Source organism: Eptatretus burgeri, chromosome 2 (genome assembly GCF_056783735.1).
Source record: "Eptatretus burgeri isolate ZD-2024b chromosome 2, Ebu_testis_v1, whole genome shotgun sequence".
NCBI classification, from domain to species: domain Eukaryota; kingdom Metazoa; phylum Chordata; class Myxini; order Myxiniformes; family Myxinidae; genus Eptatretus; species Eptatretus burgeri.
This window is the reverse complement of record NC_140962.1, coordinates 144,918,284-144,942,305: the sequence shown is the minus strand read 5'-3', so window position 1 is coordinate 144,942,305 and position 24,022 is coordinate 144,918,284. Positions and strand designations below refer to the sequence as shown.

The 24,022-nt window shown below is 43.4% G+C and overlaps 1 protein-coding gene and 1 pseudogene across 1 annotated transcript in view; both read right to left on the bottom strand.

Moving 5' to 3' along the window:
* Nucleotides 1-471: 471 nt before the first annotated feature.
* On the bottom strand, nt 472-4,921 carry LOC147033426 (uncharacterized; annotated as a pseudogene).
* Nucleotides 4,922-10,530: 5,609 nt separating this feature from the next.
* LOC147033425 (uncharacterized) overlaps nt 10,531-24,022 on the bottom strand; it is a 41,031-nt gene continuing 27,539 nt past the window's right edge. The window contains exons 6-11 of the mRNA XM_085871614.1: nt 22,041-22,241; nt 19,232-19,432; nt 18,277-18,941; nt 17,147-17,317; nt 12,807-12,877; nt 10,531-12,679 (exon numbers count right to left, since the gene is read on the bottom strand). Coding sequence (XP_085727740.1) covers nt 12,838-12,877; nt 17,147-17,317; nt 18,277-18,941; nt 19,232-19,432; nt 22,041-22,241 — 1,278 coding nt within the window. The 3' untranslated portion in view covers nt 10,531-12,679; nt 12,807-12,837. The remainder of the gene's footprint in view (nt 12,680-12,806; nt 12,878-17,146; nt 17,318-18,276; nt 18,942-19,231; nt 19,433-22,040; nt 22,242-24,022) is intronic.

The window sequence follows — 24,022 nt, the reverse complement described above, 5'->3', positions numbered from 1 at the left end:
CGTGAAGGCCACCTAGGTGAGGTATTAACTTATCCTGCTATTCTGGAGCAGACCACTTTAGCTCCATAAGTCTGCAGTGCAGCGCTTGGTTGACTGTGAGGACTGTATGTTCTTGTCCAAAATGTGAAGATATTGCCATGCATCTCTTCACGGCGGTATTCAAAGTATCCAACTCATGAGCGGAGCAAGGATTATAGGCAAATATCCTACTGCTGTCTGTTCTGGTTCCTCTGATGGCAATGACTGATTGAAAAGTGTCCAAGAAGGTTTTATCTCTGAATTTTGACGGCGCAAGAAGAAAGCTCAGTCTGTAGCTTTTGCTTGTCTTGCATACTCATTGTCCTCCTCAGATTTGCTGAAGCAGGCTTCGTCGACAGGTGCTGTGGATACTGGCTTGCATTTTCCACGAGTTATACTGACAGGATTCAGCTCCTCCAGGCCATTTGGCACAATTAAAGTATGTCTTGCGGATCACTCGAGATTTTTAAGAGAAGCATCAGTTGTTTGGCCTCGTTGCCATGCTGCCATTTGAGTTGCATGGAAGGTATTCTTTCCATCAAGTGTTTCATCAAGGATGTCAATGTTATCACAGGTGTAGTGGATGAATTTATTTGCTGCAATGTTTGGTGGAATGATGGCACCAGTTGCTTTGTCTAATGATTTGAGAGTGCTCTCAGCCAAGGAAGTGTCTACTTGCAACACCTGTTTGTAAAGGCCCGGTCACACCTTGACGTTTTCGCCAGCGATGGCAACGTATTAAAATGTATGTAAAACGCTGGCTTACGTTGAACTTTTGATGTTTTTTTTTTTAAGATTCGGACGTATTCATCGCGACTTGGTCTTATGTATAACGCATTGGTAACGGACACAGAACGTTTCGTTGTGTTATAGATAACTTATACCAACGAATGCTGAACCTGTTGTTGGCCTACACAACCGATGCCCAACGATAGTCTAACTTAGGCATAGCGCGTTGCACGCATCGCCGACGATGTCGTGACGTAGCCTATTAAAAGGCTGACGCACAACGATTCGAATCATAACTGCCGTAGAAATGGAAGTGTCAACATCGTGGTCACACCTTGGCGATCTTGCCAGCGTATGCCGACCTAAGAAAAATGTGTCTAAAACGTTGGGGCACGTCAAATACGGTATGAGTAAGTTTGGTATACGTGAGTACAACGCTAAAGTACGCTATCATACGTCGTAGTAAGTAGAGGTCGTCAAGAAATTTTAAACATGTTCAAAATTTTACGACGTACTCAGCGTATGACACACGTTCCGCATACGATGGGGATAGGTTGTACACACGATATGTGGACGCTTACACACGTCCACAAAGGCTACTTATAAGCTAGTCATAAGTCGAAACACGTCGCGGTAATGTCTTTTTTACGCGAAACTTATTTCTAACTTTATTATGTTTGACGTGCTTTGAACCAATTCTTTACGTAGTCCCAACACACATCGACGTATGTAGACGTATTCCAATGACGTCTTCCGGTCGACAAAAAAAAAAAAATTAACGTGTTTCTAGCTTACAACTGCCATATAAAGACGTGTTCCCAGCGGTTTTGGGAATTGGTATATAAAAATGCTGCTCATAAAAGGGGAACCCAACAGTGTTTGAGTCCTTTTTGAGTCGATGTCCATGTCAGCAGTAACAGTATCAGTATCAGTATCAGTATTAGTATTAGTATTAGTTTGTTCATGTTGGCAGTAGTAGGTGAGTGTGAGGGGGAGGGTGTGGGTTATGATGGATCGTCCTTGCGTTTAACGATTTAACGATTTCAATGATAAACTCAACGATTTAAATGGCTGCATCTCCACTATTGAAAGTAGACGCTTGCGCTCAACAATTGGATTTTTTTTACACTCAACGACTTTTAAACGGTACCACTCAACTAGTTTCATTGTTTACAATGAACGATTTAAATTGCTGTCACTCGCCTTTGTTTTTTGACGCTGGGGTTTGGAAATTTGAAGCGTTTCTTCTGAACGTGTTAAAACGCTCAAACTCGACTATTTTAAATAGACGCTGCCGATGGACAATTGGAATCATAGCCAAGCTAGACATCGAAGTGTGAACATCCTCGTCATGCCCAAGAAAAGTTTGAAGAATGCTGCAAATAAGTGTCCTGGCCGTGGCCGTGGACGCTGACGCAAGGACGATCCATTATACCGACGTCTTTCAGCCTATGAGTAACTTAAAAGTAACGTCTGTCGATGTGTGGCAACGATCGCGTAACGTGCCAACAACACGTTAATCATAGGTTAGAAATAAGTTTCGGGTACGCTAAACATTACCTCGGCGTGTCTCAACTTATGATTAACTTACAAGTAGCATGTGGTGACGTCTGTCAACGATCGCAGACCGTGCATACAACTTGTGGCTAGCGTAGCGGAACGTGTGAGTCATACGCCGGCATACGTCGTGAAATTTCAAGCATGAAAAAATTTGAGGACAACCAAAAAGTACAACGTTTAAAGCCAAAGTACAACGACGTATGGCAGTGTTTTTCAGCGTGCTCTCAATGTTATCAAAACTTACCCATAACGTATTCAACGTGTGCCAGCGTTTTAGAAAAAAAATTCAAAAATCGGCATACGTTGGCTAAAACGTCAAGGTGTGACCGGGCCTTAACTTAGGCAATGCCCGGCCTTGTTGAACAATCGTACTAGGTCTTTTGACTGTGTAGCTTCATGAAGAGTACTTGCAAGACCAACATGTTTTGGAGTCCATTTTTTGCCACCACTGACGCAGTGGACAAGATCTTGTGCCACACTCAGAACTCTGCTCCGGACATGTTCTTCATTGTTCCCAGGGCCATCATCTTCAAGGGATGCCTGGCCACCGACGATCAGTCTCAGTAGTATATATAAACTCTTGGGAATGCATGCTATAGCATCTTCTTCACTGACAGAGAACCCTTTGTGTTCTGGAGTTTCCATCATGTCTCCACGGATTTTCATAGCCACATGAACACGTGAAAGGAAAATGTCATCCTGGGGCTCATACTTAGGAAAGGCTAACTTTTCCTCACTCTCCTCTGTGTCTGCTTTCATCTGCAAAACTGCTGTTGGCTGGTACTTCATGGGAATCAATACGGTTTTTCGTTCTGATCTACAACTGTCAAGAGGTTGAAAGAAATTGAAAATGTCCCCAAGCTGTGACTGCAACTTTTCCTTGAATGTTCCTCTTCTGCTTTGATAGGATGGCTGAATCATGGTTGAAGATTCCTCAGCTAGCTCCTTATACCTTTCCCATACATCATCCAGAAGAATCACATGTCCTTTGTCAGCTGATTGATGGAGCTCTTGGCAAAGCCATATCATAGCAAGGTCAGTATTTGCTGACTCCTGCTTTGTTTTGGAGGTAGACCTGTTAAATGCGCTAAGACAAGGAAGATGATATTTGGCTTCAGCTGCAATTCGGTCAATCACTCCTGCCAGTCGAAGGCTAACTTTGTAGTCAAGATGTGAGGCTTGAATTATTTGATCACTCATTTGCTTAGTCATGACGGAGATCAGTCGTGCCTTCTTATTTGCAGTTTGACAGAAAATGCAAAGGCTCCAGTTGACTGTCTGCACACTTTTTCGCAATGAACGCCTGTTACCACCTGGAACACCTGAACTGCAACCTGCCCCTCTGTTGAATACTCTGTCTGAGTCCTCTGAAGACGTTCTATTTTACTCTTGTCCGTGAAGTGGGCATAGCACATTCTGTGCCACACAAGAGATACGGCTGTGGCAGAATCTAATGCTTCTCAAGACGATCAATTAAGTTTATATTTTTGGAGTCCCTCAGATTCTTTCTGCTGCAGGCTGCATTTCTGAGTGTTGTGAGTCCATGTTCAGTTGCTTCACTCTGGTTTTTTCTGACTTTATGCGTTTGGCAGAAAATGCACAGGCTGTAGTCTACAGGTGACGGCCTCTTCAAGCTAATCACGGGATCCATTGTAGCCTGCAAACAAGAATGAATCATTAGTATAGGCCTACACAAGCCCTTAACGACTTCACAGTTAACTTAACAACTTAACAGTTGTTCACAAGTAAAACAGATTAGCATTGTGCTGGTACAGTAGTGTCTGTCCCAAGAAAGTCCCCAAAATTGTCAATTTGGCAGCCATTTTGTTTATGCAAAATAGATGGTCAAAAACTCGAAATTCAGTTTGGGAACAGGGCTAGTCAAATTCAGCATTCCTTAATTATGTTAAAAAGTCATGTTCCCAACATTTACTAAAAAATGCTTCTCGGATGCACATTTCTCAGAAATACGTCTCGTCCAAAGGAGAGGATATTGCATTGGAATTAGTTCCGTTTGATCCAACACTGATCTCGCTTTAAAACAAAATCATTTTTTGTTAGAAATTGAAGTTGGAAGTAAAATAATTGGTCTCCTCATGGGGGGGGGTGAGCCCTGTGTGGGAATACTTTGAAAAATTACCGAGCTTGAACCATTGCGTATTTTCGGAACCTGCGTAAAAAAAATTTTTTTAAGCTTTAAAATATCGATTATACCGGTATGAACCCACTGGTATATCAATATCGAAAAAAATATTGCTAAATAAAAAAATAAAAATAAAAAGCGGAATAAAAATTAACTTTCACCCTTTAAAAATGGTGTGAATCAATGATTGACATAGCTGCCTTTTTTGTATCTTTTTCTTATCTGTGTTGCAAATTGAGTGACCTGCCTTTATGATACTTTAAAAGGCAGTGGATAATCGGAGTTTTCTGAATCTAATCGACATGAGAAATGGGATTGAATGAGACTCATCATTATTATAAGTGAAGAAGAAGATGGAGGAGCAAGAGATTTTGTTTTAATGTAAATTGAAACCGGCCCAACTCTCCTCACCTTACTCAACTGTATCGTACTGTTTGTAGGTTGATAAAAACTATGGCGATCAAAGTGCATGTAGGGGGTAGCGTTATTGCTTCATTCGTGGTATCCCCGAAAGGACAATTGTTGCTGGCCAGATGTGGGCAGAGAGGGGCAGATATAGGAACATGATGACTGAGCTCCTTTTATGCTATTGAGAACTTGGCGATACATAACAAAAGTGCCCTTGCTTTCAATCTGAACACATTGATTGGACTATGTTTCAGGCCCCATGCCGCCTGTGCTTGGCCCTGCGGTACCACGGGAGGTGCCTCGCCCGCTGAAAATGTGAAATTTTATTTTTTTACACGACATCGCTTTGTTTAACCTTTTTGTGCGATCTGCTTTCATTACCCACCCTTCACTTCGACATCGATCCATATAATATAAAAATAGACCTCGTGTTCAGAGTTCCTCCATGTTGGCTCGAGCTTTGAAAAGCATAGACTGACATTTTGTGTTCTATCAGTCTGTGGCTTGATTTATTTTTGAATTGAATATGTCTAATTTCCCACTTGTATTCCTCTTTCAAAGAACTCTGTTTAAAGGTAAATGTCTGTGTTTGTCGTTTTTATGTACTGTGTGTGGATGGATGTATGTATATGTGGAAATATGTATTATCACAACAGAACTTGGAACAGGCCACAGCGTGTGTGTGTGTGTGTGTGTGTGTGTGTGTGTGTGTGTGTGTGTGTGTGTGTGTGTGTGTGTGTGTGTGTGTGTGTGTGTGTGTGTGTGTGTGTGTGTGTGTGTGTATGTTTGCATACAAGTTGCTGTTGATGGCTGTTATCTCCACACATGGGTGGGTTTCAGGAGATTGAACGGAGTTGAGCATAACATGTCATTTTCTTTGCTAACCCCACCTCTTCCCCTCACATCTTTCTATCCCCCCCCCTTTCCCCAGCTCTGTCCCCTCCTTGCTACCTATCCTCTCCTAATAAAATGTGTCACTCTGCTCTCACACCTCCACCCCTCTCTTTCTCTCCCTCCCTCTCCTTCCCCTTCCCCATCTGTGAAATGTGGAAAATGAAATTATGTTGATGGTAACTGCAGAAAATATTTAAATCCTGTTCATTCTTATTGGTTAATATAATAGGGGGTGAAACATGACCACTTAATTGTATAAGACATAGAAGGAGCATAGCCATTAACACACAGACCACCGTAGTGTTTGTGCGAATGTTTCTGAATCGGAAACCTTTCATGTGTAAATATAACTCTCTCCTTTTCAAAATAAAGTTCGAGATCAAATACTGTGCATTTGGAAGCGTGAATAACTCGGTCCGTTTTCATGAAACTTTCGATGCCTACAATGTACCTGAGCCACAGGGCAGGATTTGGCCCAACATATTATTTAAAATCCTGAGGGGGGGATGAGAGGGGGAATTTGATGTGTGTGCATTTTCAGGGGTCCCTCGAGGTGTTCTGAATTAAATTGAGAAAAATCTAGAAAAGGAACATTTTCAAAAAAAAAATCTGTGGCAAAATGAATAGGTCCTGCTGCTGTTTTTTTAAAGATGCACGCATACTATACCGGACCTCTTTGAGAGCTATTCCTGGCTGCGGGGGGAGGAGAGAGAGAGAGAGAGAGAGAGAAGGAAGGGAAGAGTGTGGAGGGAGAGAGAGAGGGAGAGAGGGAGAGAGGGAGAGAGGGAGAGAGAGAGAGAGAGAGAGGGAGAGAGGGAGAGAGGGAGAGAGGGAGAGAGGGAGAGAGGGAGAGAGGGAGAGAGGGAGAGAGGGAGAGAGAGAGAGAGAGAGAGAGAGAGAGAGAGAGAGAGAGAGAGAGAGAGAGAGAGAGAGAGAGAGAGAGAGAGAGAGAGAGAGAGAGAGAGAGAGAGAGAGAGAGAGAGAGAGAGAGATAGTTTTATTGACATAATATATGTCAACCTGATATGTAAACATATATGTGCCGTGGGGTGTTCTGGTTGAAAACAATTTCGGAGTCCTGGTGCCAGGTATTAGCTGAAGTGATTTTATTCAACAATTTTAGACCAAATAAATGAATGGAAATAGAACCGTGCAACACGCAGAGTATAAACACACTATAAGTACTTTTCATCTCGTGGATATTTCACCTGAATCATAACTACAATTTTCTTCCCCATGCAAATACATTCATACTGTTCACCCAGTCTGGAGAATGAAGAAAATGTACACTTCACATTATATTTGACACGTTCAAGAAAAAAAATCCTTTTTCTCTCCCATTGGTTCTTTGCTGCCAAAATATGACACTTTTTTAGATCCTCGTGGAGGATCTCCAAGTCTTACTCACGTTGTTGTTCTTGTGGACTTTTTTGTTTCACAGCCTCCAGTTTTTATCGAAACTTCCTGAAACTTGGCGTGTATATGTAAAAATACCCTGTGCAGACAGTAACCATCTCCGATTTTGAAAATTCCTCCTAGAAAAAAAGCTATGACGTCAAAATATCTCCGCTAATGGAAATCGCCGAAAAAATTATTTCCGAAACGAGGCAAGCTTTTTGAATTCTGTTTGCGGGAATCGCACAGGGCATTAGCAGCGATGAATTACCGCACGTATGATACATTACATCACTATGACGTCATATCAATTTTTATGACGTCATTCCTATTTTTTGACATTTTTTGTTTCGCAACCCAGAGTTTTCATCGGATCTTCGTGAAACTTGCCATGTATATGCATAAAGCCCATGCGCAGGCAGTAACCATCTCCGATTTTGGAAATTCTTCCGAGAAAAAAAAAGTTAACGTCATAATATCGCCGCTAATGGAATCGCCTGTACCATTATCTCCGAACCTGATATGTTTCACAGCCTTCAGTTTTCATCGAAACCTCCTGAAACTTGGCATATATATGTAAAAATACCCTGTGCAGACTAACGATCTCCGATTTTGAAAATTCTTCTGAGAAAAAAGTTATGACGTCAAAATATCTCCGCTAATGGAAATCGTCGAAAAAATTATCTCCGAAACTAGGCAAGCTTTTTGAATTATGTTTGCAGGAATCAAGCCGGGCATTAGCACAGATAATTTATCGCAAACCTGATACATCACAATGACGTCAAATTCGTTTTTATGACGTCATCATTAAGAGGACGAGGATCTTAGCTCATTCGAGCTTGTTTTTTTGCAGTTTGAACTTTGTTAATTAACTCTTAATCAGTGTACATAATGGTTTTTTTTATGTTGTTATTCGCTAACTTGCCCTCACTTTCAAATCAATGCTACTTTGCCTTCAAAGTGTGTGTCGCGTCTCACTCAACAAGGAGCTTTAGAGGCAGAGCAGAAAGGATGTTAAAGGGGATGCTATGAAACAAGACTATTTATTATTAAACAAAACCATACTTGAAAACTGCAAGTTCTGGCAAACCAACTTATCCACAGCCTGGATGGATTATAATAAAAGCCTTCGACAGTGTCCCACATTGATGGATTATAAAATGGATGCAAGTATACAACATTGACCCCCAGATAGTCACACTAATTGAGAAAGCAATGATGCTCTGGAACACAACTCTGATACTACCATACGTGGAAGGAAAGATTGAAATCCCAGGAGTAAAGATTTGACATGGTATCTTACAAGGTGACAGCCTTTCCTCCCACCCCCTCCCCCCCACCCTCCAGTTTCGTCTGGCTCTGGACCCACTGAGTAACCTCATCAATGAACAAGGACATGGGTATAGTTTGACATGCAACAGAAAAATGACCAAAGAAAAAAGAAAAGTAACACACCCACTGTGCATCGATGATCTAAAACTCTTCTCTTCAAATGTTAAGAAATTGGCAGATCCACTGATACGAGTAAAGCAGTACTCGGACATCCGAATGGAGGTTGACCTTGATAAATGTGCCAAATGCACATTTGTACAAGGAAAAACAAAAAGAACAGACACCATCTCAATCGATCAAGTACAATACAGGAACGAGTAAACGAAGCATCCTACAAATACCTCGGAATAGAAGAAGGCCCCCAGGTACAACACAAAAAAATGTGTAAAATAATCAGCAAGAGTACCTATGGAGAACAACACTAATTCTGAAGTCATCCCACTCTCTAAGAAACAAAACCAAAGCTATAAACCAACTTGCAGTGCCGGTATTTCAATATAGCTGTACAATTATAAATTGTCCATAATTGGAGATCAACAATTTAGACACCAAAACAAGGAAACTTCTAACTATTCACAAGATATTCTACAAACACCAATGCATACCGAGGTTGTACTGACCGAGATGAGGAGGAGGAGGTGGTTTAATGGAGCTTAACCAAATGTAAACAATGTCATGTGTAGGACGAGTGTAGTACTGTATGTGAAGAGCGCAACAGACTATCGGATGAGCTTTGTAATTGAGCAAGAAAACAACAGACCAGAAAAGGGATCCTTCATCCATTTAGCAACAAACTTCCGAAGACAGCTGCAAGTTATAGAATACCACACAGGAAAATAATCCACAGGCACATCTAAAAACATTTCAACATCCCAGTCCCAGAACAATCATGAAAACACAAACAAAATCCAATCCTTGAAAATGAACATATAATGCTCACGTATGACAAGATGATCCCGTCAAGTGTGGACATTGCAAACAAAGCATTGCATCCAGACATGGTGCTCAAACACAAAAGAGGAAAAGTCAGCATTGTTGATCGAGGTTTCAGTTCCCAATGACTTTGGACGAGGTGCGACAGACATCAGGAAAATGACCAAACACCAGGATCTGAAAAATGAGGTCAAAAGGACTTGGAAATTGAAGAAAGCTGAAATTGTACCATTGGTAGTCAGAGCTAGAGTAATGATAAAGAAAACCCTGACTGAGTGCTTAAAAATCATTCCAGGGACGATCACTCCAAACGAGCTACAAGTGGAGGCTGTCAGAGGTTCATTGAAGATTTTGAAAAGAGCCCTTGGGAAGAGGCTATGAGAACGAAACTTCACAGTCCAGTTCATGAATCATGTTCCTTTACAAGAAATAGGAGGTGGAGATTTCGAATTCTGGGGGAACTTCCTCCCACTTCCTGAAACTCACAAATGGAGAGAACAACCAACATGAGAAATTAGTGTTTGTTCAACTTCATGGATAATTTGATATTGCATGTTCAAGTGAACTGGACATTGGTGCTGCTCTTGGAAAAGCTCTTGCTTGGAAAATCATCAAGGGTGGGATTCTTAGAAGAAGCCCAAAAGAACAGTGCCACATTTCTTAAGAAAAGACTCCTTGAACATAAAAAGACAGGAAGCTTCTGGGATTCCGATGCTCACACAAAGACAAAAACATTTGCAACTATGAGAAGGAATGTGACTTCCATCAAGGCTGCAAAGTTCTTGGTCGACCCTGAAGTCCTCTTCCACCGGATATCAGCAGTGTCAAAGCAGAGAGATAATCTGCAGGATGTCCTCAGCCATGAACTTGCTTCTGCACCACAGGCCCTCTTCCACAGTGATGGAACCATGCAAAAATTACCAAAGCTGAGCCAAAAAAAAATTAGCAAAAATCTCACTTCTAAACATTTGACGGCCTTGGGCATATGTTGTTGCAAAAGATCTTGGTTCTTCTTTTGGGCCCATTGGATATTTACATTGGTATTTGATCATGATGACAATGCACAGCTTTTCCTTCATTGGCCCAGCATGGTGCACACATTTGTGAAGCCAAGAAATTGTGTGTGTGTGTGTGTGTGGGTGTGTGTGTGTGTGTGTGTGTGTGTGTGTGTGTGTGTGGGTGTGTGTGTGTGTGTGTGTGTGTGTGTGTGTGTGTGTGTGTGTGTGTTTTAACCAAACCCGCAGTTATCAAATTGTGTTCCCTGGAAATTAGGGGAACCCAATTCCTATCATGCAAGGAAATTTCTCATGTTCTTATACAGTATTCTCATGAGTCCAATTTGCATTCAGGAACAGAGCAATTGATTAATTTAGATGTAATGACCACTGGTTTGCCACATTATGCAACAAAATTATGACGGCACTCTTCAAAATCCACTCGTAGTTTAATTTTGGAAGAATAGAGGACACCGCATGAAATTAAAGTTGAGAAACTCAGAGGAACAACAGATAATTTACAATAATCTTTCCAACTTGATAACCGACAAAGACTTTAACTTGAAGGACATCCTCTAACTCGCTGCGATGTGAAGCCTGCTGTCTGTCAGCAAGACAGGAGAGAGAACACCCACCATCTTCGTCATGCGTCAGCGAGACTGATGCCGGGGATCTTTCAAGAGCGACCATAATGTTGCTAATGCCTGACTTAATGAGCATTCCAAAGTGACCTTCAAAATGAAAGAGGGGATGGTCACCTTGCAGGTAGGGGTCTAACCAGAGTGGCCTCAAAATGAACGTCTCAGGTTAGATCTCTACCTGTAGGGTGACCATCCACACCAGATGATCCACCCCATACACGGGTGAAGTACACAATGGCCGTGCAGACCTTATCTTACTGCTTAACCCTCCGGGGATCTTTGCCTGGCTGAGGGTTAACCATAACCATCACCGCCGCGCCTCAGCCGAGAGCGCCATTTCCTGTGTGTTTTATATTTCACGGCGATGGCCCCGCTTCACACAGGAGCGACAAAAGGCTTCATTGGCTGGAACCATGACTTCAACTAGAATGGGGGGATGGCCAACTTAACTATCACACTGACTGGGAAATCTCAGGTACAAGAGGGTGGTAAAATCTGAAAAACTGAACCCAAAACATTTTACCAAAATAAAGCAAACTTTTGGCACAAAACTTGAAGACCTGGAATGAAGAGCACAAGCCAACAGAATCTGGAAGAAGATTCTTACAGTTAGAGAAAAATTGGAGGAAGATCAAAGGTAAACGTTATGCTTATACTTGGGAGGGTTAAGTTGGTTGGGGAGGGAGGGTCACATTTAGGAGATATATATCTGAAGAATGTCAGTCAGCATGCATCATGGCAGTAATCAAATAATTATCTGGAAAAGAACAGACAGGAAAGTAAGAAGATTAGATGATTCATTGATTGGAGTTCAATGTCAGCAGCATAGAGTTGGTTGTTGGAAACACCTGGAAAGTAAATGAGACGTTTCTTGTGTTGTTGTTCTTGTTGAGACCAGAGGAGAGAACCTCACACACTGGAGGAGTTTCCTGTTAAGGGGACAGGTATGGGCCGGTTATGAGAAGGGACGAGGTTAGGAGGAAAGAGTATGAGACGTTTCTTCACCTGAAGAGAGAACCTCACACACTGGAGGAGTTTTCTATTAAGGGGACAGGTATGGGCCGGTTATGAGATGGGACGAGGTGAGGAGGAAAGAGTATGAGACGTTTCTTCACCTGAAGAGAGAACCTCACACACTGGAGGAGTTTTCTATTAAGGGGACAGGTATGGGCCGGTTATGAGATGGGACGAGGTGAGGAGGAAAGAGTATGAGACGTTTCTTCACCTGAAGAGAGAACCTCACACACTGGAGGAGTTTTCTGTTAAGGGGACAGGGATGGGCCGGTTTTGAGAAAGGATTTGGGTTCAGGCTCAGATTAAGTGCCCAAATGTACCTCAGAATTTTGCTACAGTCACCATGACCTGTTGTTGAGGGTTGCGTTCCATCACTGTTGACCGGGTTGATTTACAGATGGAGCTTTCTCAACTTTCTTCGAATCGGTCCCGTGGCCCCGGTTGAGCCCTTTGGATGGGATTCCATCTGCCCCCATGGTCCACGATGAGTTTCCAAAACGGATTATGCCAGGGGCTGGGCATGTCTACTGATGCAAAGAAACAAACTTTTTGGAGCAAGACCATTTCTTCATTCTCTGTTCATTTCAGGCAGATCATGTCCTCACAACAGAAGTCATCTGAAAGGAGTAGATCAAAAATATTTTAAAAAACAAAACATGGAGACAGATTGTGATTGTTCAGATTTTTACAATTTTGAGTTCAATGATTTCTATCATATTTCAAAACACATCATCATCAGCTCACCTGTGCCGTAAGAGACCACGCCTCTTCTTCATTACATTTCTGCCTCGAAGCAAGTTGGTAATCGAGTGAAACTGCACAGATCGAACAGAGACATACAACAATGGCAAGGCAGTGAGATTTTCATTTTAGAGAAAACATGAATAGTGGATAAATTATATATTTGTTTTTGAAGATTTGAATGTTTTATTGTTAAAATAAACACAAAACGATAAGGATAAATTTTGCTTGCAAAAATCAAAGGTTATGCAAGAGCAAGGTGACAGAGGGCCACAAGCAAGGGAGGGAATGAAGAGGAAGAGAGGGAGAGAGAGAGGGTGGGGGGAAGAGAGAGAGAGAGAGGGGGGAGGGATAAAGAGGGGCGGGGGGGAGAGTGAGGGAGGGAGAGACTTTTGCATACCTTCATTCATACAAGCTAAGAAAACAAGTTCCACATAACATTCAACACGAATCATAAAAAGAAGGTCAAGTACACAGTTAAAATGAACGAATGAAATCATTATGGTCTACTTTACACAATGTATGCCTGTGACACCATTTCTGCTTAAACAGTTCTAAATTATTTAAGTTTTGATGAAATAAAATTCTGCACGTAGTCTGGCGATGGCAAGGGCCTGAAAACTGTTGAAACATTGGAGTCAGCATCAGAGTTTGCAAGAAGTTTAGCTTTCCTTGTTTTATAAATTGCTCGTTTCCCTTCGGCTTTTAGAAAATTAGTGAGAGCAGATTCGATAGGATTTTTGGAAATTGGTGGCAATCCGAAAATAAAAGTACGCAAAGAAAAGAAAATGTTCACGTGACGGCACAATTGTGGTGATAAAGTGAAAAGTGGCGTCAGTATTGCACAGTCGACATAGGCGTGATATCAATCTTCAGGAGGCCATACAGAAGTGGCACGAGACGGTATTGAAACACTAAAATGGTGTAATAGAATATCGGTGGGTAAAATCAAATGTTCAATTCTCCAAGAGATAGCCCCAGTCCAGTTTACAAGAGGCAGGACATACATGGCAGCCATTGTGGGCAGGGGGAGACCCCATAGACAGCATCCCCTTCCATCAGGATCCAACCTGTCTTTGCACACATAAGGATGCCCTGTCATAACACATATGTGGTACAGGCACTTTTTAGCAACACCAGGAAGTGGAGAGGAAGACAGGATCACCGTTTCTGTTAACGCCGCTGATGTTACGTGGAACTGCGGAATGAAGGGACAGGGACAATGTTGTTGGCATCAAAATGGAGTCCCAAACTTCTAAAGGTATGCAGAACTTCCTGGATGAGCTGGGAGGCGGTTCTTAAAGAGTGTATTCCAGCAGGAGTCGCAATTTTCCCGACTCAGTGCCATGTTTCGTACTTGTTCAGCAGGTCTCGTGTGGCATGTACACCAGAGCTTATGAAGCATTGCACGTAAGCACGTGATCGAGGTATATGAGGAAAAAGTGCATTGTAGAAGATAGGCTCATCGAGAAAGTTGTTGGTGTTATAATGAGCCGTGTGTTGGTGTACCACAAGAGGCTGCCAGACTTGCAACAGGTCTTGGTGGAGCAAAGGCAATGGACAGATGTCCACATGTTGCAGGTCCATGAGAAAAAGTTCCTCATTGAAATCAAGCATGCCAGCCATTTTCAGCAAAATAGTTGGCAGTGGGCTGCGATCGTGGTGATGTGGAAAAAAGAAAGTGACAGACATTGATGACTCCAAAGGCCATTAATCGGCTGACAATGTCAATGAGACCGTGGCCACCTTCGACCAATGGAAGTTAAAGGACTTCAGGCTTGACTCAATGTTCGCCACCCCAGAAAAAAAATCAAGCAGATGTTTCTGGATTGTCGCCAGCAGTGCACCAGGAGGGTGCAAGGCGATCATATTTTGCCACAAGGAAGCCACCAGATTATGAATCACCAGGGCACGACCTCTGTATGACAATTTAAGTACTATTGCTCTCCACTTTTCTCGACGATTACCAATTTTGTTAACTGCATTTAACCAGTTCTTAGCCAAAAAAGCAAGAGTGCCAATGCATACACCTAGGTAATGGATGCTTTCCTTCTCCCACTGCAAGCCTCTGTAAAGATGAGGCAAACCAACAGCCAGGGTATGGCCAATCCATGGAGCTTCACATTTACTCCAATTTATTACAGTTGTGCATGCCGAAGATAATTTTTCCAATTCATTTTGGAGCATGGTGACATCATCACCATTACACACCACAACACACACATCATCAGCAAATGCTCAGATGACAATTCGCCTTTCAGTTGGCATCAAGGGAAACCCTGGTAAACAAGCATGAAGGCGAATTAGAAGGGGTTCAATGCAGAGAGAGTGGAGAATGCTCGATAACGGACACCCATGGTGGACTCCTCTTCCAACCATCAATGGTGCACACAGGCTATTATTAACTTTCATGATTCTAAAACCATGATTGTAAAACAATGAGACATGGGAAACTAGAAGGGCACTCATTAGAGCACACACCTCCACCAGACAATGCCTGATCCACAAGAACATATCTGGAACATTACATTTTTGAGATGTGCTAAATATCGGTTTTGGAACTATCTCTTTTTCGTGAAGAATCACTTTAAAAATTCTAGCAGTTGGATCCGGGTTTTCACCAAAATCGAATCCATTTGTCGTGGTCACACACCCAACCAGTCCACCAAGTTTCATCTGAATCCATCCACAACTTTTTGAGATATCAACGTTTTTCACCCCATCTCTCAATAGTGAAGAATCAGTTAAAAATTAAATAATTCTTGTACTCCTCAGCTTCCTTCTCATCCTTAAAATTGCCAGCATCCAGCCTCAGCGAGGATGGTACCATTCTCCCGGATTTAAGTTGCAACTTCAGAGTTGCTACAACAAGCCTATGGTCGGTATTGAGGAACTGAGCACTCCGGTAGACTGGATCATACTCCAGCAACCATCAACGAGAAAGTCGTCAATCTCCTTTGCCACACCACCTGCGTTGGAATACCAAGTCCAGCGATGAGCCTGTGGGTGCTGAAATCATGAATCAGCCACCTTAAGTCCATGACTTCCAGCAAAATCAAGGAACTTGATCAAGGAATCAACAAAATCAAGGAATCAAGGAAAATCAAGTGCTATTGTGGCTCACAGTTCCAGACGTATGGGGACCAGCACATGTCTCATAACCATCTCTATCAGTTCCAGTCGATGCAACGAAATCCCCCAAGACGAAGAGTATCTCAACTCGGGCACTGATCAACCACAGACTCAAGAGCGGCATAGAATGAGTCCTTCACGGTGAGATCACTCGCCTCAGTTGCACCATATACGGAGACGAGGGAAACGACACCCAAGGAGTGACGAATCCTGAGTCTTATAATACGCTCATTGACTGGTGTTATCTCAATGATTATTGGAGTCAGCTTATTGGTCACAGCTGCAGCAACTCCTTGGGCATGGTAACCGTCAGAGCGACCAGACCAATAGTAGGTAACCACCCGCCATGATCTCGCCATTATCTGGTCTCCGAACCTCAAACGCTTGAGCTCAGATGATAACAGAGATAAGTGATGGTCACGTTTGAACATGGTCACGATGCCGCATAGCCAGTTTGGTATGGCTCCAGTTATCTGTTTCTAAGCCCGAGATCTGAAATAGTTTCTACGATCGCTTGCCCACTCTGCACAAGAAGGACACGGTGAGATGTTTAACATCCACTTATGCCAGTAGACTGGAATCCCAATTTCACGTCAGTCCGAGGGACCGCACACACATTTGTGAATCACCATGCCTCTGAGAAATCAGGATGACAATTTGTGATTGGATTGAGATTCAAACCCAGGCTTAATGGCTCAGGGGCAAGTGCGCATACCTCTCGAGTCGAGACAATCCTGTGAGCCTGTGACAACACTGTCAATGACTTTTTGATTCAATTTTTAAAAGTAGCCCAGGAATTATTAATTCCTCTCATTTTTCTCTTGCCAATGAAGCTTTTTGATCACACATATGATTAATTTGGGACTTAATTGAGCACATTTAATTTGGACACAATGTCAGTCACTGTATTCAGCATGTAAGTCAAAGGTCTGGTGGTCATTCAAACACATGACAATAATTGTCAAACTCATGCACAAAGGCCAAATTGGAACGTTCTACGAGGGATACGCACCGTTTCTGATTGATGACTTCATTGGCAGGAGAAAATCATGAAGAATCTGAAACTTATGAAAAGTAACAAAAATACTCTTTGGAAAAGACAGGGATATTATCAAAGAATAAATGTAGTTCAAGTCATCAAAAACATCATATCATTTATTTTCTTCAGCCCCCTGGTATCTGTAGTCCCACGTTTGATTATGATGACTTACCTTTTGGCAGGTCTCATCCGGATTCTGTTTCTGCCTCCATTGCTGCTCATTGTGCTGTTGCCGTTGCCGTTGCCGTTACCCCTGGAACTGTTGTCACTCTTCCTGGAACTAACGTTGTTGCTCCTGGAAATGTGGTGGTTTCTCCGGGAACTGTCGCCACTGCTCCTGTTACTGCAGACAGGTCAGGTCAGGTCAGGTATGGCCGCATCAAGACAGACCAGGGAAATGACACCCAAGGAGTCACGAATCCTTAGTCTCATAATTAATACGCTCGTTGACTGGTGTTACCTCAATTATCAATGGAGTCAGCTTATTGGACACAGCCACAGCAACTCCTTGGGCATGGTAACCATCAGAGCGACCAGACCAATAGCAGGTGTAACCACCCGCCATGATCTCGCCGCAATCCGGTCTCCGAACCACAAAGAGAGCTGCAATACCGATGTCCAGACGCTTGAGCTCAGATGATAACAGAGACAGGTGATCGTCCTCTCTTAGGGATAGGACATTCCAGGCACCCACCCGAATGGACAGCCTCAGGTTAACCCAAGGAGACCGCATTCTGGTAGACGACACCTCAGCACCACTCCGACACACTCTCCCGCAATCTGACCCGGGAATGTTGCCCATGGTTTCCCTCCAATCATCAAGAATTGGGGGTCCCGAAGGCTATTAGGGAAGCTGCACAGAAGGTACTGTCACGGAGGGGGTTTTCAGATTTTTTTATGCTTTGAGAATGTTTTGTGGAATGAAGGGTTTTACAGTGGTCAGAGTGCAAATCCTGCCACCAACCTCCTAATAAGAAGTAACCCAACTGTAGGAGGACGTCTGCAGACACAGTTGGGCACTAGATATGGATGCGCGTTGGCTCACAAGGAGCTCCTCCGCCCTTTGACAGGTTTTGTTTTTAATCTTGCTGGGTGTTCATATCCAAGCACCCTCCTCACCAGGAAACCTGGTGGGGGAGACGGTTTGATCTCCAACAACCCGACTATGGAACAGGTAAGTACAGGTTTACATGATACCTGTTGCATGTCACAGATCTGATCTGGCCTGACCTGACAATAGGACAAGTTTACAGTTAAAAGTAAAATAGTACCTGCGAAATAATGTTAAAAGTTAAATCGTACCAGAATAGCACTAAGAGTGGCTTCGCTGCTCCTGGAACTTTTTTCACTGCTCCTGGAACTGTCGGCGCTGCTCCTGGAACTGTCGGCGCCGCTCCTGGAACTGTCAGCGCTGCTCCTGGAACTGTCGGCGCTGCTCCTGGAACTGTCGGCGCCGCTCCTGGAACTGTCAGCGCTGCTCCTGGAACTGTCAGCGCTGCTCCTGGAACTGTCGGCGCTGCTCCTGGAACTGTCGGCGCTGCTCCTGGAACTGTTTTCGCTGCTCCTGGAACTGTTGGTGCTGCTCCTGGAACTGTCGGCACTGCTCCTGGAACTGTTTTCGCTGCTCCTGGAACTGTCGGCGCTGCTACTGGAACTGTCGGCGCTGCTACTGGAACTGTCGGCGCTGCTCCTGGAACTGTCGGCGCTGCTCCTGGAACTGTTTTTGCTGCTCCTGGAACTCTCGGCGCTGCAATTGGAATTGTCGGCGCTGCTCCTGGAACTGTCGTCGCTGCTCCTCGAGCTATTTTTGCTGCTCCTGGAGCTGTTTTCGCTGCTCCTGGAACTGTTCTCAATGCCGATAAGGTGCACAAAAGGTTTGTCAGAGTCTCTGAAAGTCCCTGATTTTTCAATGTGACTTCATCAATCTGTTTGTCCTTCACTTTCACCTGTTGGAAGAGTTGTGCGATCTGTGTGGAAGAAACACGACAGTGTTATTGACGGTAAAGTTTGTTTTCTGTTCCACAGAACCAGAAAGAAAGAAAGAAAGTGACATGTGGCGAGCTCAACACTTCATTTAGTGTAATATTTTCAAGCACCACTTTTCCACAGAAGTGAACTTCATTTGTAAATGTCTCATGAGCAGCATAACCTGCAAGGTGTTAAAAGTTAAAACCCATCAAAACATGTGGAGGTGAACATGATCTTCACCCCCCCCCTTGTCATCTGCAGTCCCACATGCATAATAATGATTGCTTACTTGCTGGCAGTTCTCAACATGATTCTGTTGCTGCCTCTGTCGCTCCTCCTCATGCTGTTGTCGCTGTTCCTGGAGCTGACGTTCCATGTCTGACAGCTTGCTCACAACATTTCTTTGATTTTCTGAAAGTCCTTCATTTTTTAATGTAATCACATTGATTCGTTCGTCGTTTACTTTGATTTGTTGTGACACTTGTTCGACCTGTGTGGCAGAAACAAGACAGTGTCATTGACAATAATGTTTCTGTTTTCTGATGCACAAATCAGAAAGAAAGAAAGTGACCTGTTTGGGCATAACAAAAGCCCGCAAACGTTCAGAGACAGAGAGAGAGAGAGAGAGAGAGAGAGACAGAGAGGGGGAGAGAGAGGGAGAGGGGAGCGAAGTGGAAGAGGAGGTAGGGGAGGGGTTCTGGCAGATGTGACGTGCAGTTCAACGGCACACACATTGATGGATCACCCTGCATGTGAAACAATGAGATGACAGTTTATAGCTGGATTGGGATTTAAACCCAGGTTGACAGCTTCGAGCGAGTGTGCGAACCTCTCGGCTATGGTGCTGTGAAGTCAACAAAATGTTTCCTTTTTTTATACTTGTATTCAACCATGTCGAAATGACCGCAGAACAATGCGGGGCCATCACAGGCGAGTGGCCTCTGAACATTCTTAACGTCGAGTGATGCAGAGTATTCAGTAACAGTGTGAATATTGAAGAGCGCTCGCCAAGTGCCTTAAGCACCCAAGGAAGCATTCAAACTAAATGGTTGAGAAGGAAGAGCTCACTTGGCACGTGATTAGCAATCACCGAACTGTCACATTAAACACACATCTCCGGAGATGGCAAAAATATCAAATATGTCCGAATTGGAGAAATGAACACTTTTTTAACAGTCAGAACAGCTGCTAAGTTCACTTTCTCGAACTTAAATGTTGTAATATGCCTTAGTTGAAGAGATTCTAGAGGTTATTGCATGTGCAGGAAATGAGATAAGGCACGAACGCTGGCATCTCCAGGGGTTTATAAGCATTGCAATGTATCTCGCAATTCGTAGGTATGATGATCAGGCAGCCCGTGATATGAGTGAGGAAAGTGAGAAAAAAAATTGTCATGGAGAAATTGTTGTGGCCTGTTCCAAGTCAAGGCATTGTTGAGCAGGCCAAAAAAAAATGGCGAATCAAGACCCCATCGACAGAGAGCAAGGTGTCCAAAGATGTGCCTGACATAGGATATAATTAAATAAGGCAGCAAATTATCTTCAAAAGGGGTGTTTTAATTAACCCAAACACACAATATTCACTCCTTCACTTCCTTTGCATGCAAAGTTTCAGGGTACTCGGTTTCATGGTTTTGGAGGAGGCACACACACACACACACACACACACACACACACACACACACACGTAGAAACATATGTCGAAATATTTATGTAAAAATATATATGTACACATTTTTTGTGTGTATATATATATATATATATATATATATATATATATATATATATATATACATATATATATATATATATATATATATATATATATATATATATATATATATATATATATATATATATATATATATATATAGTGCCGATAAAAAGTCGACACCCCCTTTCCAGGGGTTTCCTTATTTCTTGGAGTAGGAGGCTACCATTAAAAAGTAGCAGGTAACCATCACCGCGAGCAAAGAGAGCGCAGCTGTATGGCCGGTGTTCAGGGCCCACTTAGGGCCCTGGAAGCCGGAAGATCCTAGATGGCTGGAGATGCATTCTCGCATGATTTCTGACGTGAAATAGTTCTCATATTATCATGCTGTTGGGGTGGAAAACTCCACAAAAACAAGTGGTTAGGCCTGTACTGGATGTAGTTGCATTAACATAATGACTGACTGACTGGTTGACTGAAATTCAGCTATACTGTATAGTTCGTTCAAGGAGCTTTTAAACAGGGTTCATTAATTTAAGGCCATGGTTTAGGGCACAACAAGGTGTCTGGAAGATGGAGTATCTGAGCACTTTTAGAGTCATTTTAGCAACATTTGGGCCATACCTTAGTTCTTAATAGGGAGATGACACTGCACATGGTGGAGTACAGTGAGCAATCTGAAGTAAGTGTGTTACATAATAATAGTGTAGATGAACTATCATTCATTAAGGAAACCATATTCCATTTCTCGGATGTCAAAACAGGGGGATGTAGAGATTTCGTGGTGACAAAAAAATTAAAAAAAAATCGAAAAATTGCCTCTGAAGTAAGTCGGCGGCGACCTTTGACATTTTTTCTCTGAGGAGACGGCTGCGGGTCACCGGTAACCGGCTTCTAAGGAAACGCCTGCCTTTCAAAATTTTCACCTTTTGTTGCCTTTCAGCCTTGAATTAAATTGCTTTCAGTCAAACACAAACACCCACACATCGGCAGTAGAAAATAATGAAGAATCTGAAACTTACGAAAAGCAATAAAAATACTGTTTGGGAAAAGATAAAAAATATTATCAAAGTTGTATAAATGTACTTCAAGTCATGGAAGTTCAACAGACAATGTAAATGGAACACACCGACGTGTGGTGAGCTCAACACTTCATTTAGTGCAATATTTTCAAGCATCACTTCTCCACCGAAGTAAACTTCATTTGTAAATGTCTCATGACATTTACATAACCAGCTCCGATAACCATAACCATTTACATAACCATAACCATGACAGCATAACCTGCAAGGTGTTAAAAATTAAAACCCATCAGAACATGCGGAGCTGAACATGATCTTCACCCTCTTGTCTTCTGTAATCCCATATGTTTGATAATGATTGCTTACTTGTTGGCAGTTCTCAACGTGATTCTGTTGCTGCCTCTGTCGCTCCTCCTCCTGCTGTTGGCGCTGTTCCTGGAACTGATGTTCCATGTCTGACAGCTTGCTCACAACGTTTGTTTGACTCTCTGAAAGTCCTTCATTTTTCAATGTAATCACATCGATTCGTTTGTCGTATAGTTTCAATTGTTGCGACACTTGCTCAATCTGTGCGGCAAGAAACACGAGTGTCATTGACAATAAAGTTTCTGTTTTCTGTTGCACATAATCAGAAAGAAAGAAAGTGACATGTTTGAAAATATATTAAAAACCACACAGTTCACCACTGAGCACCGCTTCTATCCGATCCCTCAATGAATAAACATCAGGAATTCATGGAGGTATCTCTCTCAAGCACAAACTGGGATCAATGCTGGTCAAAGGTGCAAAGTTGACAAGGAATTTCACAAAGTCTAATTAACACCAGTTCCAGACACGGTAGTTCTTTCTATCCCGAGAATTACTAATTTGCTCCTCCTCTTTTCTTTTATTCAGTTCGCTCGCCTTTTGTAACAAAAACCCACGCAACCAATCTACTTTCGTCTTTTCCCCATGTTGCTCCTCGACTTTCTGGCCAAGTCCTCTTCCAGCTCCAGAATTTGTTCCTGTGCATCGGCCAATCGTTGTGATTCCGTGTGCACATAATCCTCATGAACCCAGTCTGCGTTGGATAAGTCCTTTTCCAACCCCCAAACTCGCTCCTGTGCCTCGTCCATTTCAATCCGCAATTCTTCTATATAGTTATCAGCACACTCCCACTGGTCCAAGGCATCCGACAAGTGTCCATGAAGCTCATGCATGTATGCGTTGGCGTCCTCATTCGTCTGCCCCGGCGTATATCGTGTCCACGTGGCCCACCGGCCTAAACCGGTGGGCGGGAGTGCTTTCGCCGTGCCTTGCGGCTCGTTGTGCTATTAATAGCAACCCGCTCACGCCTCGTGCCGCGCTGAGGTACGGCCGCGCCGCCATTTTTCGACTCCGTTTTTGGTTGCCGGTAAAGTTCGTGCACAGGCCGCTCCCACTGACGACAATCTGTGGTGCGATTATAATAAAACGAACCCCCCCGGGCCATTAACTCTACATCCACCTCACTACCCACCTGGCTCAGCTCGCTTTGGCTGAACATTTTGCGTGCTGGGAATAAAATTTATAACACTCGTAATTTGGGGACACAGGGGGGTTTGCTCCGTATACCCCTGATCCGACTATGAATTTTGCTACGGAGGCGGAGGGGGCCGAATCGCACTCCCAACAACCACCGTTGCGGTGCTGGGGGTCGGCCGCGAGCCGACCGCTCTGACGGAGCCACAAGTCGAGTCGGCCTGACCGATTGCCCGGAATATAGATTGCCGCCCGGATAAGTCCGAGTCGACGGGTCCTTGTACAAGAACCGAAATACGCCAATGGGCAGACCACGTGGGATAGGGTCGATTGCCAATCTTCAATTTACCTAAATACCCATGTGATCCAACTTCCAGGGTATTCCACCCTCGACGGAACTCATACGGAACAAGCCGCTGAGGCGAGCCTGTCCCGTGCGTGATTCCGAGCGGCTTCATCACCGAGAACCGTTGGTCCAAATGTCCCCCTTTTACGGCAAACCAACGGCTTTCTAACTCCCAATACACGAAATGCTCAGTCAATGAAAGAATCGACGCGATGAGCTGAAAACATAAAACAATTGAGGTATTTATTAATAATAATGGGGAACTAGGGAAGCACGTAAGAGCAGAACTATACAGACTATACAAAATGCAATGCAAACATTTACAGCACACAAAGCACTGAACAATTTCCTACTTATTCGACGGGCCCACGGACACACGTACGCACACACACCCCCAAGAAATGGTGGCTGAGGCCTTTAATAACGGGCTCCAGCTCAGAGAACAGGTGAACTGAAACCCAGGACCTATCCTGAACCTCTCCACCTCGTGTGGTCTTCAAGT